This window comes from Misgurnus anguillicaudatus, chromosome 7, assembly GCF_027580225.2.
Source record: "Misgurnus anguillicaudatus chromosome 7, ASM2758022v2, whole genome shotgun sequence".
Lineage (NCBI taxonomy): Eukaryota > Metazoa > Chordata > Actinopteri > Cypriniformes > Cobitidae > Misgurnus > Misgurnus anguillicaudatus.
Genome location: NC_073343.2, coordinates 31,539,846 through 31,552,881, shown reverse-complemented (window position 1 = coordinate 31,552,881; position 13,036 = coordinate 31,539,846). Strand labels below are relative to the sequence as shown.

Sequence of the window (13,036 nt, the reverse complement as noted above, 5' to 3'; positions counted from 1 at the left end):
CACGGGTCTATATTGCGAATAGCTCGTCCTGATTAAGTCTTTCTCTTTCTCTTTCATTGGTGCAGACACGGACTTCGTTTGGCTTCGTATTCTAGCAGACTCATGTATTATGTATTATCAATTGACATTAAATGGTCAAAATAAGCGAGTACGAGTGTGTCTGTATGGGCTTACAGATTCTTGTTGCCGTTGCGTGAGCTGAGTGATGATTTTATCTTTCTTTTTCAGCTCTTCCCTGAGATTTGCCACCTCCTTCATCATCTCCTCCATCTGACAACACACACACACACACAGATGCAGATAAAATCAATGATATTGTACACACACAAATGCCCGCGTGGACGATCAAAAGCAGCTCTTGGTCAATCTTGGTGAGGTATTGATGTAGTTGGTTACGCCTCAAGTGAATGTAAACAGATGAGACAAGCAAAATAGGATGCGTGTCAAATTATTGGATTATTGGTTAGACCCTGCAGTGTAAATGGAGACCTGTCGCTGTCTCTTATGTTGTTTATGTTAATCAAACAAGAATATCGACAAGAAAATGTCTGCTGTTTATTATTTATTTTGGTTAATTGTTACTGACAATCTACTTGAATAATTACAGGTGACTTATATGTGACCCTGGACCCAGAAGGGTCATTTTTATGATTATTCATTTTTATACATCACCTAATACATCACATGTTGGCTTATGTTGTGACTTATTACAGGTTTTGTTATCCAGGGTCACATATAATAATTCAAGTGATTTTACAGACCTGCTGAACTTTGCTGTCATCTTCGCTGGTCTCCAAACTCTCTGGTGTTATCTCGCCATCATCCATCTAAACAAATGCACACAAACAAACAAAGACTGTCCTGTTTACAGCTGATTTTATCTTATTGTCTGTCTGTTTCCTCGTTTACATTTACACATGCACTCGTCGCTGCTCAGGGGCAAACAGCTGCGTATATGTAGCCATCTGCATATGTGTTTGGATATGCGTGCGATACCTGCAGAAGACTCTTGAGTTTCAACAGCTGTGATTTGACAGAGGTGCAGTCGTCCGCCATGTGTTTGAGAACAAGCGAGTCTAGCGCCACCGTGTGGTCATCGTGCTGAATTGCGGGAGGGAGAGTGCGTTGGGCCGTACGAAACCCGTCGTAATGCAATCCTGCCAGCCTGTCATAGACAGAAAAAAATTCAGAGTTAGACTAAATTATAGTAACAATAATATTAGGGAAGGCCAGGTAAGGAAGTTTATTTACAGCTCACTTCATACACAAAGAAATAAATCATTTTTAAGAGAAAAAAACTGTAAAAATAAAAGATATTTAAAAATCACAATAAAACAAAGATACATAAAAACACATAAAAGGAAATAAATTTGATATTTTAAAAATATTTAAAATGTGTTTACAAAGAATACACATTCATTGACATGAATTTAAAGAACGGTATCAGTATTGAAGGGGGTGTATTACAAATTTTATATTTTCTTTCATGTTTTAAAAGTTTTAAAACTTTATTATTAAAAAAAAATAAAAAATGGCTTGTTATACGCCTTATCTTTTGAATCAGGATGCTGGTCATTCAGCCATCAAAACAGAAAATACATCATTTTACAAACTTCTACAGGACAAAGAACCTCAGATAACGTGGATTGTTAAAATTAGAAGGGGCGTATGACCTAATTTGAGATGAGAATAGCGCATTGTGTACATAATATCCGCTTTGGATATTAGCCTGTTGGATAACGCTAATTTCTCATGCTGTGTAAGCATGTTTACTTTTCTTTAAAGAGACACTTTTTTGGAAAATATGCTAATTTTCCAGCTCCCCTTGAGTTAAACATTTGATTTATCCGTTTTGGAATCCATTCAGCCGATCTCTGGGTCTGGCACTACTTTTGGCATAGCATTAGCATTTTAGCACAATTCATTGAATCTGATTAGACCATTAGCATCGCGCAAAAAAATAACCAAAGAGTTTCGATATTTTTCCTATTTAAAACTTGACTCTTCTGTAGTTACATCGCGTGCTAAGACCGACAGAAAATTAAAAGCTGAGATTTTCTAGGCAGATATGGCTAGGGACTATACTCTTATTCTGGCGTATTAATCAAGGACTGGCTGCAGGAGGCGCAATGATATTACCCAGTGCCCGAAAATAGTCCCCTGCCATTAAAACTTACTAAGGGGACTATTTTTGGGCACTGCGTAATATCATTGCGCCTCCTACAGCCATGTTACAGCAGCAAAGTCCTTGATTATTACGCCAGAATGAGAGTTCAATTGATTCAATGGATTATGCTAAGCTATGCTAAAAGTGGTAGCGCCACACCCGAAGATCAGCTGAAAGGATTCCAAAAAGGAAAAAAATCAAATGTTTAACTCTAAGGGAGCTGGAAAATGAGCATATTTTCAAAAAAGTGGAGTGTCCCTTTAAAACAACAATATTGTATTTTTGCACTATATTGGAGTGTACAAATGTTATTGAGGTAGAAATGAATCCTACTTGTGTTGATTCCGGTTAATGTGTTAAATGATTTATTTTCTGTGTTTTGATAACTGAATGACCAACATCCCAGTACAAAACAATAGGTTTTAAGCGCATGCTCTGGACGTCCATTCTTACAGCCTCGGTTTGGAATCAACATGGTGTCGCTGGCTGAATAACGCAAAGGTTGCATCGACCACAAAAAGCACAAAAAATAGTACAGGCCTGATTATTGTTTTTATTGCTTTTGATCCATAACCTTAACAAATAAAGTTATGACACTGAAAACTACCAGTTGTCTACCTCATATACATTTTAAATATTATTAAAGATGATTAAACAGTCAGTAATAAAATAAGAATTAACAAATAATCAAATGATGAGCAAAAGCACTACAACTTTCTAACGTCAACAAGATATATTAAATATTTGAAATGTAAATGACTCTTTTTGTTTGTTTGTTTGTTTGTCTGTTTGTTTTAAAAAATGTGTGTAAGTGCAGCAAAAATTAAAACTTGTTTAATTTAAACTTAAGTCAAAGAGAGAGAGTGGGAAATGTTTATAAAAAAATGAAGGAAAAAAACGTGGACCATTAAGGTGACCCTGTCTGGGTCTCTTATTATAATTATAATATTAAGAACATCAAAGTATGATTTTAATTCAATCTTTGACATGACTTTACTCAGTCAATATTGGAGATATCAAGGCTATTTTTAAAGACTTTTCTTTACATTACTGTATGTAGGACAGTGCTTCTCAAATAGTGGGGCGGGACCCCCAGGGGGGGTCTCAGTTATTCTTTGTTGTAAGTTGATCGATATTTCTATTTTTGTGTTTTCTTTAATGTTAATAAGGATACAATGTTTTGCAGATGTGTCATTTTATAGACAAATTATACTATTTACAGTCGCGGCGGAGAGTTGGGGGGCGCGAAATGCACTGATGTAGGATGATTTTATGTAAAAAATAAATAAAAAAAAATAATATTTTAGGTGGGTTTTTACAGATTGGGTTAAAAATTATTTAAGAAAGTTTATTCATATTTTTATTATGTAGTAATAACGATTAACCGCGATTAATCTATAGCAGAATAAAAGTTTTTGTTTACGTCATATATGTGCGTGAACTGTGTATAATAATTATGTATATATCAATATGCTCACATGCATGTATAATTTTAAGAAAGAATATATATTTATATATTAAGTATTTATATTTATATATAATATAAATTATACATAAACATACAAATTTATATACACATGTAAAACATTTCTTAAATATATACATGCATACGTGTGCATTTTTTCTATACAAAGTTATACACAGTTAACAAACATAAATTATGTAAACAAAAACGTTTATTCTGCTATAGATTAATCGGAATTAATCGTAATGCATCCCTAGCTCTTTTATAAAACAACTAGAGACCATGCTATACTGTGAATTATCACAGTTAAATGGGTTGTAGTCCTGACCATATAATTCATGAAATAGCACTGCCTCTTTAATCCTATTCACATACCCACAGGTAAATATTCACCCGGTTGAGCATGTATGTGTTTTGTTTAGAAGGACTCGCCTGTCATTGTGAGGATGATCTGATCCACTCCATCTGTGCTGTCTTCGTCTCCATTGAGCCGGCCGGCCGCCCCTCTCAGAGCGCTCAAAGTGGGCCATTCCATCTGTGTGCACCAGACAAACAAACACCATGAACAAAAACCTACAATGCAACACTATTTACACATTCAGTGCGACACACTACCACACATTCACACAGTTCTTGGAAAGAAAATGAACTCTTCACGAGGTCGAGCAGCGTCCTTCCAAATCCACGACTCTTTTTGGTGTCTTAGAGTTTGGATACAAAGCACTTACATTGCCTGCGGCGACATATCAGGCACGCTCACATTCACGCATTGTGAGGCATATAAAATGCTCTCACACATACAAACACGCTTTGGATATTCTCTTTCAGTCTCGTACGCCGCAGAGTAAGACAGACCAAAAAAACCTGCTACATTCCACTTGTCCTTGTTTATCGTGTGCCACGAATACAAATAAACTTAGTGAAGGTCTGTTCTGAGTGACATGTCCATAAGAAAAAACATTCACAGAGATTACATCCAGCCAAACACTTAAATTTTAAAGTACTCCAAAAAGTAGACGGCAAACTTTGAAAAAGTTTTCTTCAAAACTTCTCGTGACTTTCTCAGCCGAGCAGTGGCAGGTCCAATAACTCTGACGCCCCGCTGGAGCGTGTATGTGTGTGTTTTTGAGTTCTGGGAACTCCCTAGGAACACTGACCAAAATCAGACACACACTCAGAAACCCAGCTGTAATCCCTGAGTCCCCGGGCACTTCACAAGAGAAGGGCAGTTGGACGTGTTGGCAGCCAAGACGGTGGTGTTTTTCGGCTGGGTCGACACAGCCCTTAGGCAGGGCCTCCCTCCGGTCACGGGAACCAGCGTCAAAACAGCATGTCTTCCTGCCTGCCAAGAGGGCAGATCGACCATGGAAGGAATGAAGAAGGGAAAGGGAAAGAGCAAGCAAGAGGAGGGGGCTCTGAAGTCATCTATTCCCACCTCCGGGCTCTTTTTGGACTTGCCCCCTCACATGACTGCAGGGCAAAACGCCCAGGGCTATAAATACCGTACAACATGCAGTGTTGAATTAGTGTTGAATGCAAACACAGAACAGGCAAAAAACACAGATGCTCGAATAAACACAAGCATCTTTATTAATCATCAACAGGCAAACGGTTGATGGGTCCAACTGGAAGAGTCCCATAAGAGAAGCGCTCATGTGGGACCACCCTATAAACAGAAGGCACTCATTCACTTGTATGCGGTAAAGTTTACGGTACAAAGCCTTGTTTATTCACTTTTGGGTGTGGAATTTCTCACAGAGTCTGAAATGACCTCAACACAAAAATATTTCTGAAACCAAATGTTCCCAAAAGCCATTTAGATGACTCAGATCATGTTTAATTCATTACAGAGAAGTAGCTACTTACAGGATATTATTGATGATAAACTACCACCATAAGCAGTAATGCTGTGTGGCTACAGTACATTATAGGATAGAAAATATAACATGCAAGCATTTGCTGAATATTACTCACTTGTATTAACTGACTTAGAGATGGTATATGCCATTTCTAACTTTTGTTGAATTATTAAACAGGCATTTACAGTCTCACTAAACTTTTATGTGGGTGATTATATAATTGCAGGTACATTTGGTGTCCAAAGTCATTATTTTTGATGCTTTTCAAATGGTTATATTTTTTATTAATTTAATAATTTGGTACTCATTGGCTATGTTTACATGCACTATAAGCAGGCTAGTTTTAAACAATAAATATTTTTGATACTTTTGGAGCTTTGGTGTTGCCGACTTTGTATTGTTATGCTATGTTTACATGCACACAATTATGTCAATCTGATTTAATTTAATACGATTGAAGGTTACGATGTTAGAGTTTACATGCACTCTAAAGATACTGCAATCTGATTAAAATGCTTTTACATGTACATTCTATAGAATCCGAACCGAACGTCTGCGCAAGCGCACAGCCAGGGTTGCCAGATTCGCATATCAGAACCATCCAAATGGACATTCAAAACTAGCCCAAAAGCATCCCAATGACGACAGCCCAAATACCAATAAATAATGAACAAAATACTTTCATCTTTAACACGCAGACAAACACAACTGGTGGAAACAGTTTAAACAGTAGCCCAAATCTAAACTCGAAAAAAGCAACTTGGCAACGCTGCGGACAACATCTCTTGTCGAGTTCAGGCTTTATCTCTGAATTAAAGTCAAAACAAAGTTGGAGAAAGTTTTCAGATATAGGTGATGAAAACACACTTTTCAAAAGTCACAACGCTATTTTTTTGCTTCAATGGCAACAGGTTTTTGTGACATTGGTGTTAGGGACTGGGGTAGGTTAGGGCAGTGGTTCCCAAACTTTTTCAGCGTGCGGGCCCCCTTGTGTACGGTGCATTCCTTCGCGGCCCCCCAAAGAAAATTTTGTGTCAAAAAACTGTTCTAAACTCAACATTTTAATAAAAAAACATTAAATTATACAAAAAAGTAGTGCTTGTGGTAGGTAGCCTAATTTTTTTAGGTTTAACTACACAGAATTGATGATAAATGAATGTATTTCATAAAATGTCATAAAACTGGGGCCCCCCTAACACCATCACGCGGCCCCCCTGGGGGCCCTGGCCCCCAGTTTGAAAACCACTGGGTTAGGGGAATAGAATATAATACTTTGTACGGTATAAAATGCATTGCGTCTATGCAATGCCATTATACACTATTCATGTCCCATAAACCACATTTGCAAAATGTGTCTGCAAAACCTATAAATGTAACATGAGCTTTAATATTCACAGTTTCTTTGCTAACTGCATGAGTCGAGCGCATACATTTATGCGTTACTTTGCGCTTACTTCCGTGTGTGACGTTGATCAAAACTGCGAGAAAGCCGGTTAAGGTGTTTACATGCAACGTGATATCGGGGTTATAAGCAAAAAACGACCTGTGCCAATCGTTTTTTGCTTATCCCGTTTATGGGCTTTTCCCCAATAAAAGACGACTGTGCATGTAAACACACACGAGTACAAAATTATTAAAATAATTGAAAACATAACCATTTCACAAAAACAAACATTTGGACACCATTGCACAAAAAGCAAACATTTGGACATCAAATGTATATGTGCATTATATAATCCCCCATATGTGTCTTTCAAAAGTTGACTTAAAAACTTTGAAACTGTGATCAGTCACAACAGCAAAAATATACCCTTTCCCCTTATCAGAATTCCTCGAGCAAAAACATCATCACATTTCAAAGGCCAAACATCAGTTGTTTGCTGTATAAAATAAACATATCCCCTTGCCTCACGGTCACGTAAACTTATTCACGAGTTGCTGAAAAACAAATCTTGTTTTATGTTTCCAACTGCGTCATTTGAAAATAATATGAATCAGTGTAATAATAAGAATAACATTTTATACTATATTCAGTCCTCAACATCCTTCATTATGTCCAAGTCCTTAAAAATAAAGATATTGAGGTATAGAAAAATTGCAAGTTGTTAATCACACTTAAATATGGCTGTGATCAATCAGCACACTGATTAAACCTGATCAGCCATCCCCGTCTATGCAAACAGAAAGCAAATTGAAAGTAGATCATCAGAGACCGATCAATACATGCTTGATTAGGTTTGATTAGATTTAGTAAGTGGCCTATTGTAGGTTTAATGATAAAGAGTGTTAGTGCTGAACGGAATCAGACAGACTGCAGAAATGTATTAACCAGATTCACAGGTTTGAGAAAACAGTGATGGTTGAAAGTCTTTTCTAAACAACAGCCACCGAGATCTTCAATGAGTAATTCCATTAAACTTTCCGTAACCATAATCACAGTTGTGCCGCTCGGGGAGGCGGTCAGACTTCGAGTAGAAAGCAATTTTGGTTCAGACATTGATTACAGGTTATACTACAGAACTCAATTACACTCTTTCTATGTGTGCAGGCATGTTTGTGTTTACTAACCGCTGCGCAATGCCCCATCCTCTGGCAGATCCACATCAAGCATGAGGTCCTCTTCCTCCAGGTCACATGACCCAGTGTTATCCAAGTTGTTCAGAATGTCCTAAGATTGAGAGAATGAGAGAGAGAGAAAGAGAGAGACGTTTTAGTGGTTGCAACATTTATTACTTTATTTATTTGTGATAATTCAAGGAAACCGAGTAATGCTTTTGTGTGACTAAAGATCGGGCACAAACCAAAGCGAAAGAACTCAAAGAGAGTCGATGGAAGGTAGATGAATTGAAAACAAATTAAAAAACATTAAGATGAAGAGCAAAACAGGTGCTTTTGGGGCCATTTGATGATTTGAAAATGCAAAAAGCATTTCAAGGTGAAAATCAATATCCCTAAAAAAAATTCAATTTGTCCTCAAACTGAAAATGAAGATGATGTTTCAAGCTGTGCCGTAGATGCACAAGGGGCAGTTATCAGCTTTTGGAGTGTTTTTTAATGCATTTTAAAGCGATTCTAAACATGAAGTCTGGATAAGAGAAGAAAGAGAAAAAATATTTTTGAAGAAAGACATTCGCTACATTTCTATGTGCTGAAATATTGGTTTGATAAACTGTAAAACAAGACCTTGTGGCGTGACCCAAATTAAAAGAGCCTCAAGATCTCCACTGCAAACTGGTTTGTGTAAATGAGGGTGAGATTTGGAATGGGAACCAAATGTGACCACCAATCGAGTATTATAAAACGGGCAGTAACCCCACGGTTCAGACCGCATTACATAAGTATCACTGCACCACTGTTGCTACGCAGCCTACTGATTTATGAAAATAAACACCACATTCTTTAAATCATATTTTAACTTTTCAACAATTTCACAATTAATGACGATTAAATGTCAATAAATATTGTTGAGTTATCTCGTCAAATAAGAGAAAATCGCTTCCCTGAGGAAAATAAACCCAATCCGTTATTATCCATTAGGTGGCGCTTTTATACAAGTTAAACACTGAGGGCTCTATCATACACCCGGCGCAATGCGCAACGCAAATGTCTTTTGCTAGTTTCAACCCAGCGCAATTATCATTTTCACGTTTAGCGCCGCGTTGTTTAAAAAGCAAATGCATTTGCAACCAATTTTGCACCCATGGGCGTTCTGGTCTGCACTTTTGGGAGTACTTCGACTCGCCTGAAAAGTCCGCTCCCCTTCTCACTCTCATAATGGGAGAGGGAGGGTGTTACTGCACCGAGTCGAAGTACTCCCAAAAGTGCTATTACGCCATAAAATATAGTTCCTCTTTTAAATCCGCTTAAAAAAGCACTACGTTTTATTTTGTACCACCAAACTTGCTCGTCTTGAATAGGAGGGACGTTGATGTGTTTGGTCACTTCTATCTTTATCTCTAAATGGTACCATTGAATGAATGGGGCTAAGCTAAATGCTATCGAAGCGTCGCGGCGCGCTCCGGCGCTTGCGTGCACGCACACAGATGGTGGAGGGATGTATCAACAGTTCTTGTTAAGGTAATAACATATTTTAATATTGAAAATGAGTAGACTATTACTTTAATGGAATCCCGAAAGTCTAAGCTTTCCAACGATGTGCCGCATGACCGTTTTGAAGATTTAATGCTTCAAAGTTACAATGACGTAATGCAGCCTCAGGTGCAAGGGAGGGGGTGTGCCGTGTACGGCACAGTGTTCCTTATCAGGTTAACCAGTTACTGGACAAAGATCGTGGGCGTTCCTAGCAAATGTATCTACTATTTCATATTCAATCCTGTTCGTTTTTAAGGGATAGTTCACCCCAAAATGGAAATTTATCATAATGACAGAAGTACTTGGTGGTTTAGAACGACACAGGGGTATGTGATATATGATAATATTATAATTTTGGGGTGAACTATCCCTTTAATGAACTTTCACTTTGTGTATAAAATAGTCTTCCCAATAGAGGTTCTGGTGCCTAATTTACATAAAACAAGTAAACTTACTCTTCTGGAAGTAGGACGTCATAAAAAGCATTTTTTTTAATTGGTCACTTGACATTTAACAAATGCTTAAACATTACACTAATTGCAAAGACATTTCATGAATCAATAGGGGTTAAGTGTCCCGTTCAAGGGCACAACACTGACAAATTAATCTCTGTAATGACTTATTCTCTACCTTGGTTCGAACCCGCAGCCTTTGCGTTTCCATCCTATAACCTATGCTACAACCAACTAGAAAACTGTGTGGCACAAATTATGTTATTGAGCCACATAAAATACATTTATTTCTCTCAAAAGATTTCTTGTTCAAAAAAGACAAAGTACCAAGTGAAACGTTTTGCATAATTTTCCATATTTCACATAAAAAGGACAGCTGGGGAAAAGAAAGTACAAGCAAGTCTCAAGTCTCAGCACACTTCAGACAACATTATCAATCATGCAACTACGATCCATTCACTAAATAACTTCAAGTCATCTTTAATCATATTTATATCTATAGTATATAAACAGAACCAAGCCTCAGTCATGGACGAGGAAACACTCACACCTACCAACACCAACATACTCTACAGCCAGCAGTGCTTCACCTCTAAGTGAATACAAAGTGTATTTAAAGCACATAGAGGTCACACCCTTCACCTATACGCACACAGGAGTCTCTAGGCCTTTCTATCTCTGACTCTTTCCCAATATAAAAGGGCTTAGTCACGGCAGGTTGCTTCAAAGGAAATGACATTTCACTGCGCCGGGCGCCAGCTTAGACACGCAGCCCAAGCTCCATCAGCACTCTCCTCCAGTGCCGGAAAGAGCCAGAAAAACGCAGCCCATTTCACATAGACCTGCACAGATGGGATTAAAGGTCCCTTTAGAGCTGGACCGATACAGACATAACTTCAGATAACATTTAAGAAAGGTCCTATCGGACAAGACCACAATTCTGATTACATTTCAAACAATCTGAGCGCTACGCTTGGAAGTAAAACGTCGTATTTGGGGATCAAATGGAACGGGATATTATCATATTAAAAAATATGCATTTTTCATATAGATGTAGTTATTTTGCATATAATGCATATGAACTACTAATCTGGTTTAATGATGTTAATGATAGTTATTTAAAGCTGCAATCTGTAACTTTTTTTATTAAAAAATAACCAAAAATCAAACAAAAGTTGTTAAGCAAATACATAAAAAAAGTGTTCAAAGCTGTCTCCTTAAGGCTGAAGTATGAACCCAATATATACGCATATACACACAGTTTTTGCAGTATTAAAGAGGACATATCATGCAAATCTGACTTTTTTCATGTTTAAGTGCTATCATTGAGTGCTTCTATCAACCAAGAAAATGTGAAAAAGATCAAACCCAGTAACTTAGTTTTGATAAACCATTTTCTGCAAGCATGTGGAAAAAAATAACTCATTGAAAATTGGCTCCCCATGTGATGTCAGAAGGGGATAATAACGCCCCTTAATCTGCACTATCCAATACGGCACTGCAATTTAGTACAAAGATCAGCTCATTTGCATTTAAAAGGACACACACAAAAATGGCACATATGGGGTATTTTGAGCTAAAACTTTCCATATGTACCTTGGGGACACCTAAGATTTATTTGACATCTTAAAAAAGCCTTGTGAAATGTCCCCTTTAAAATATATATATATTTTTACAAGAATTCAGGCAGATATAATCTGTTATTCTTTGGTTAACTGTTAATATATATGGGGGAATATATCTGATATGTAACATTATATTAGATCCTTGCATTACAATAAATCTTAAAACTGTCTGTGTCAATGTCAATCAAACAATTAAAGGAAGAAAAAACATATATTTTTTCTATAGATATTGTTTTTGACTTTGCATATGCTAAATCTTTTAATTTTATCAGTGATTTTAAGGTATGGATTCGGTAAAATACTAATTTTTGAAAAATGTACTCTTTCTGACTTTATTTGCAGCACAGGTCACAAATAATTTTAATTTTCACAAATAAAAATGTCAAACATTTTCTTAAGAGTACTGTTGTAAAATCTCTCTTTGCAATATCTGTTATAATATTCTAACTAACAAATGAAACTCATTGTCACTTCAAAACATCATCCTTTCATCATCTGTATTTAAGTTACAACAAAAGTTGATGAGTCAAGAACAGCAAGTGTTTTTTTTTTCTTTGTCCCTTGTTTAAAGGGGTGTTTCAATAGTATTTCATGCATTCTGATTTATTAACACAGTTATAGAGTTGTTTCCTCATGCTAAACGTAGGCAAAGTGTCAAAAAAGCAGTTGGACGTGTAACAGAGTATTTCTGTGCCGAATGCACTTCGCCAGGGTTCGTACAAGTTTCGGAAAGTTTTTTTCGATTACAGTTCCCACTGACGTTTCAGGGGTTTTCTATACCTATCACTTCTTTATATGGGCACTTCCCCCGGAAAACCCCGCCCACCCGTCAATCAGCTAGATGCTAGAACTTACAAACATTCACATCACGCGACAGCTTTGTTTAATTTCAAAACTCAACAATGGCACGAATGAAGAAGTGTGTTTTTGGATGTAAGGAGAAGAAATCCAGCCTTATGAAAACAATGGATATAGTTTATTTTCCGGGGTAGCAGCGGAGTTTTGCGTGTGTTTTTGATGCGCTGGATTTTCCCAACCAGGTCACGAGTTGCATGCGTTAAGTAAGACTTCTGTCTTATGTTGTAAATATGCACGTGCATATTATATAAATGACACAAACATGTAGTGAACCATAAGTTAAAAGTGTTGTATAGTGTTGCACGCCTCGTACTCGCTCCACCCGCGGTAGTAACTCCTCCTTCTTCATTTTTTCGTACGTTATCGGAAAGATTTGGTAAAGCTAATCTTTCTTTTATAAATCTGATTAAAGTAAAGACTCTTCTGAGATATAAAGGATGTCAAACTACTCTATATGTACTCCAGATTAAAATCAGAAATGCAGAAACAGCGTGTGTTACGTGAGCTTTAAGATGTTT

The 13,036-nt window shown here is 37.1% G+C and overlaps 1 protein-coding gene across 4 annotated transcripts in view; it reads right to left on the bottom strand.

The window, feature by feature from the left end:
• ccser2a (coiled-coil serine-rich protein 2a) overlaps nucleotides 1-13,036 on the bottom strand; it is a 57,569-nt gene that overhangs the window by 21,292 nt on the left and 23,241 nt on the right. For all 4 annotated transcript variants that reach the window (XM_055171441.2, XM_055171442.2, XM_055171439.2 and 1 more), the window contains exons 5-9: nucleotides 8,060-8,159; nucleotides 4,065-4,167; nucleotides 997-1,165; nucleotides 762-827; nucleotides 175-270 (exon numbers count right to left, since the gene is read on the bottom strand). In XM_055171441.2, coding sequence (XP_055027416.2) covers nucleotides 175-270; nucleotides 762-827; nucleotides 997-1,165; nucleotides 4,065-4,167; nucleotides 8,060-8,159 — 534 coding nt within the window. The remainder of the gene's footprint in view (nucleotides 1-174; nucleotides 271-761; nucleotides 828-996; nucleotides 1,166-4,064; nucleotides 4,168-8,059; nucleotides 8,160-13,036) is intronic.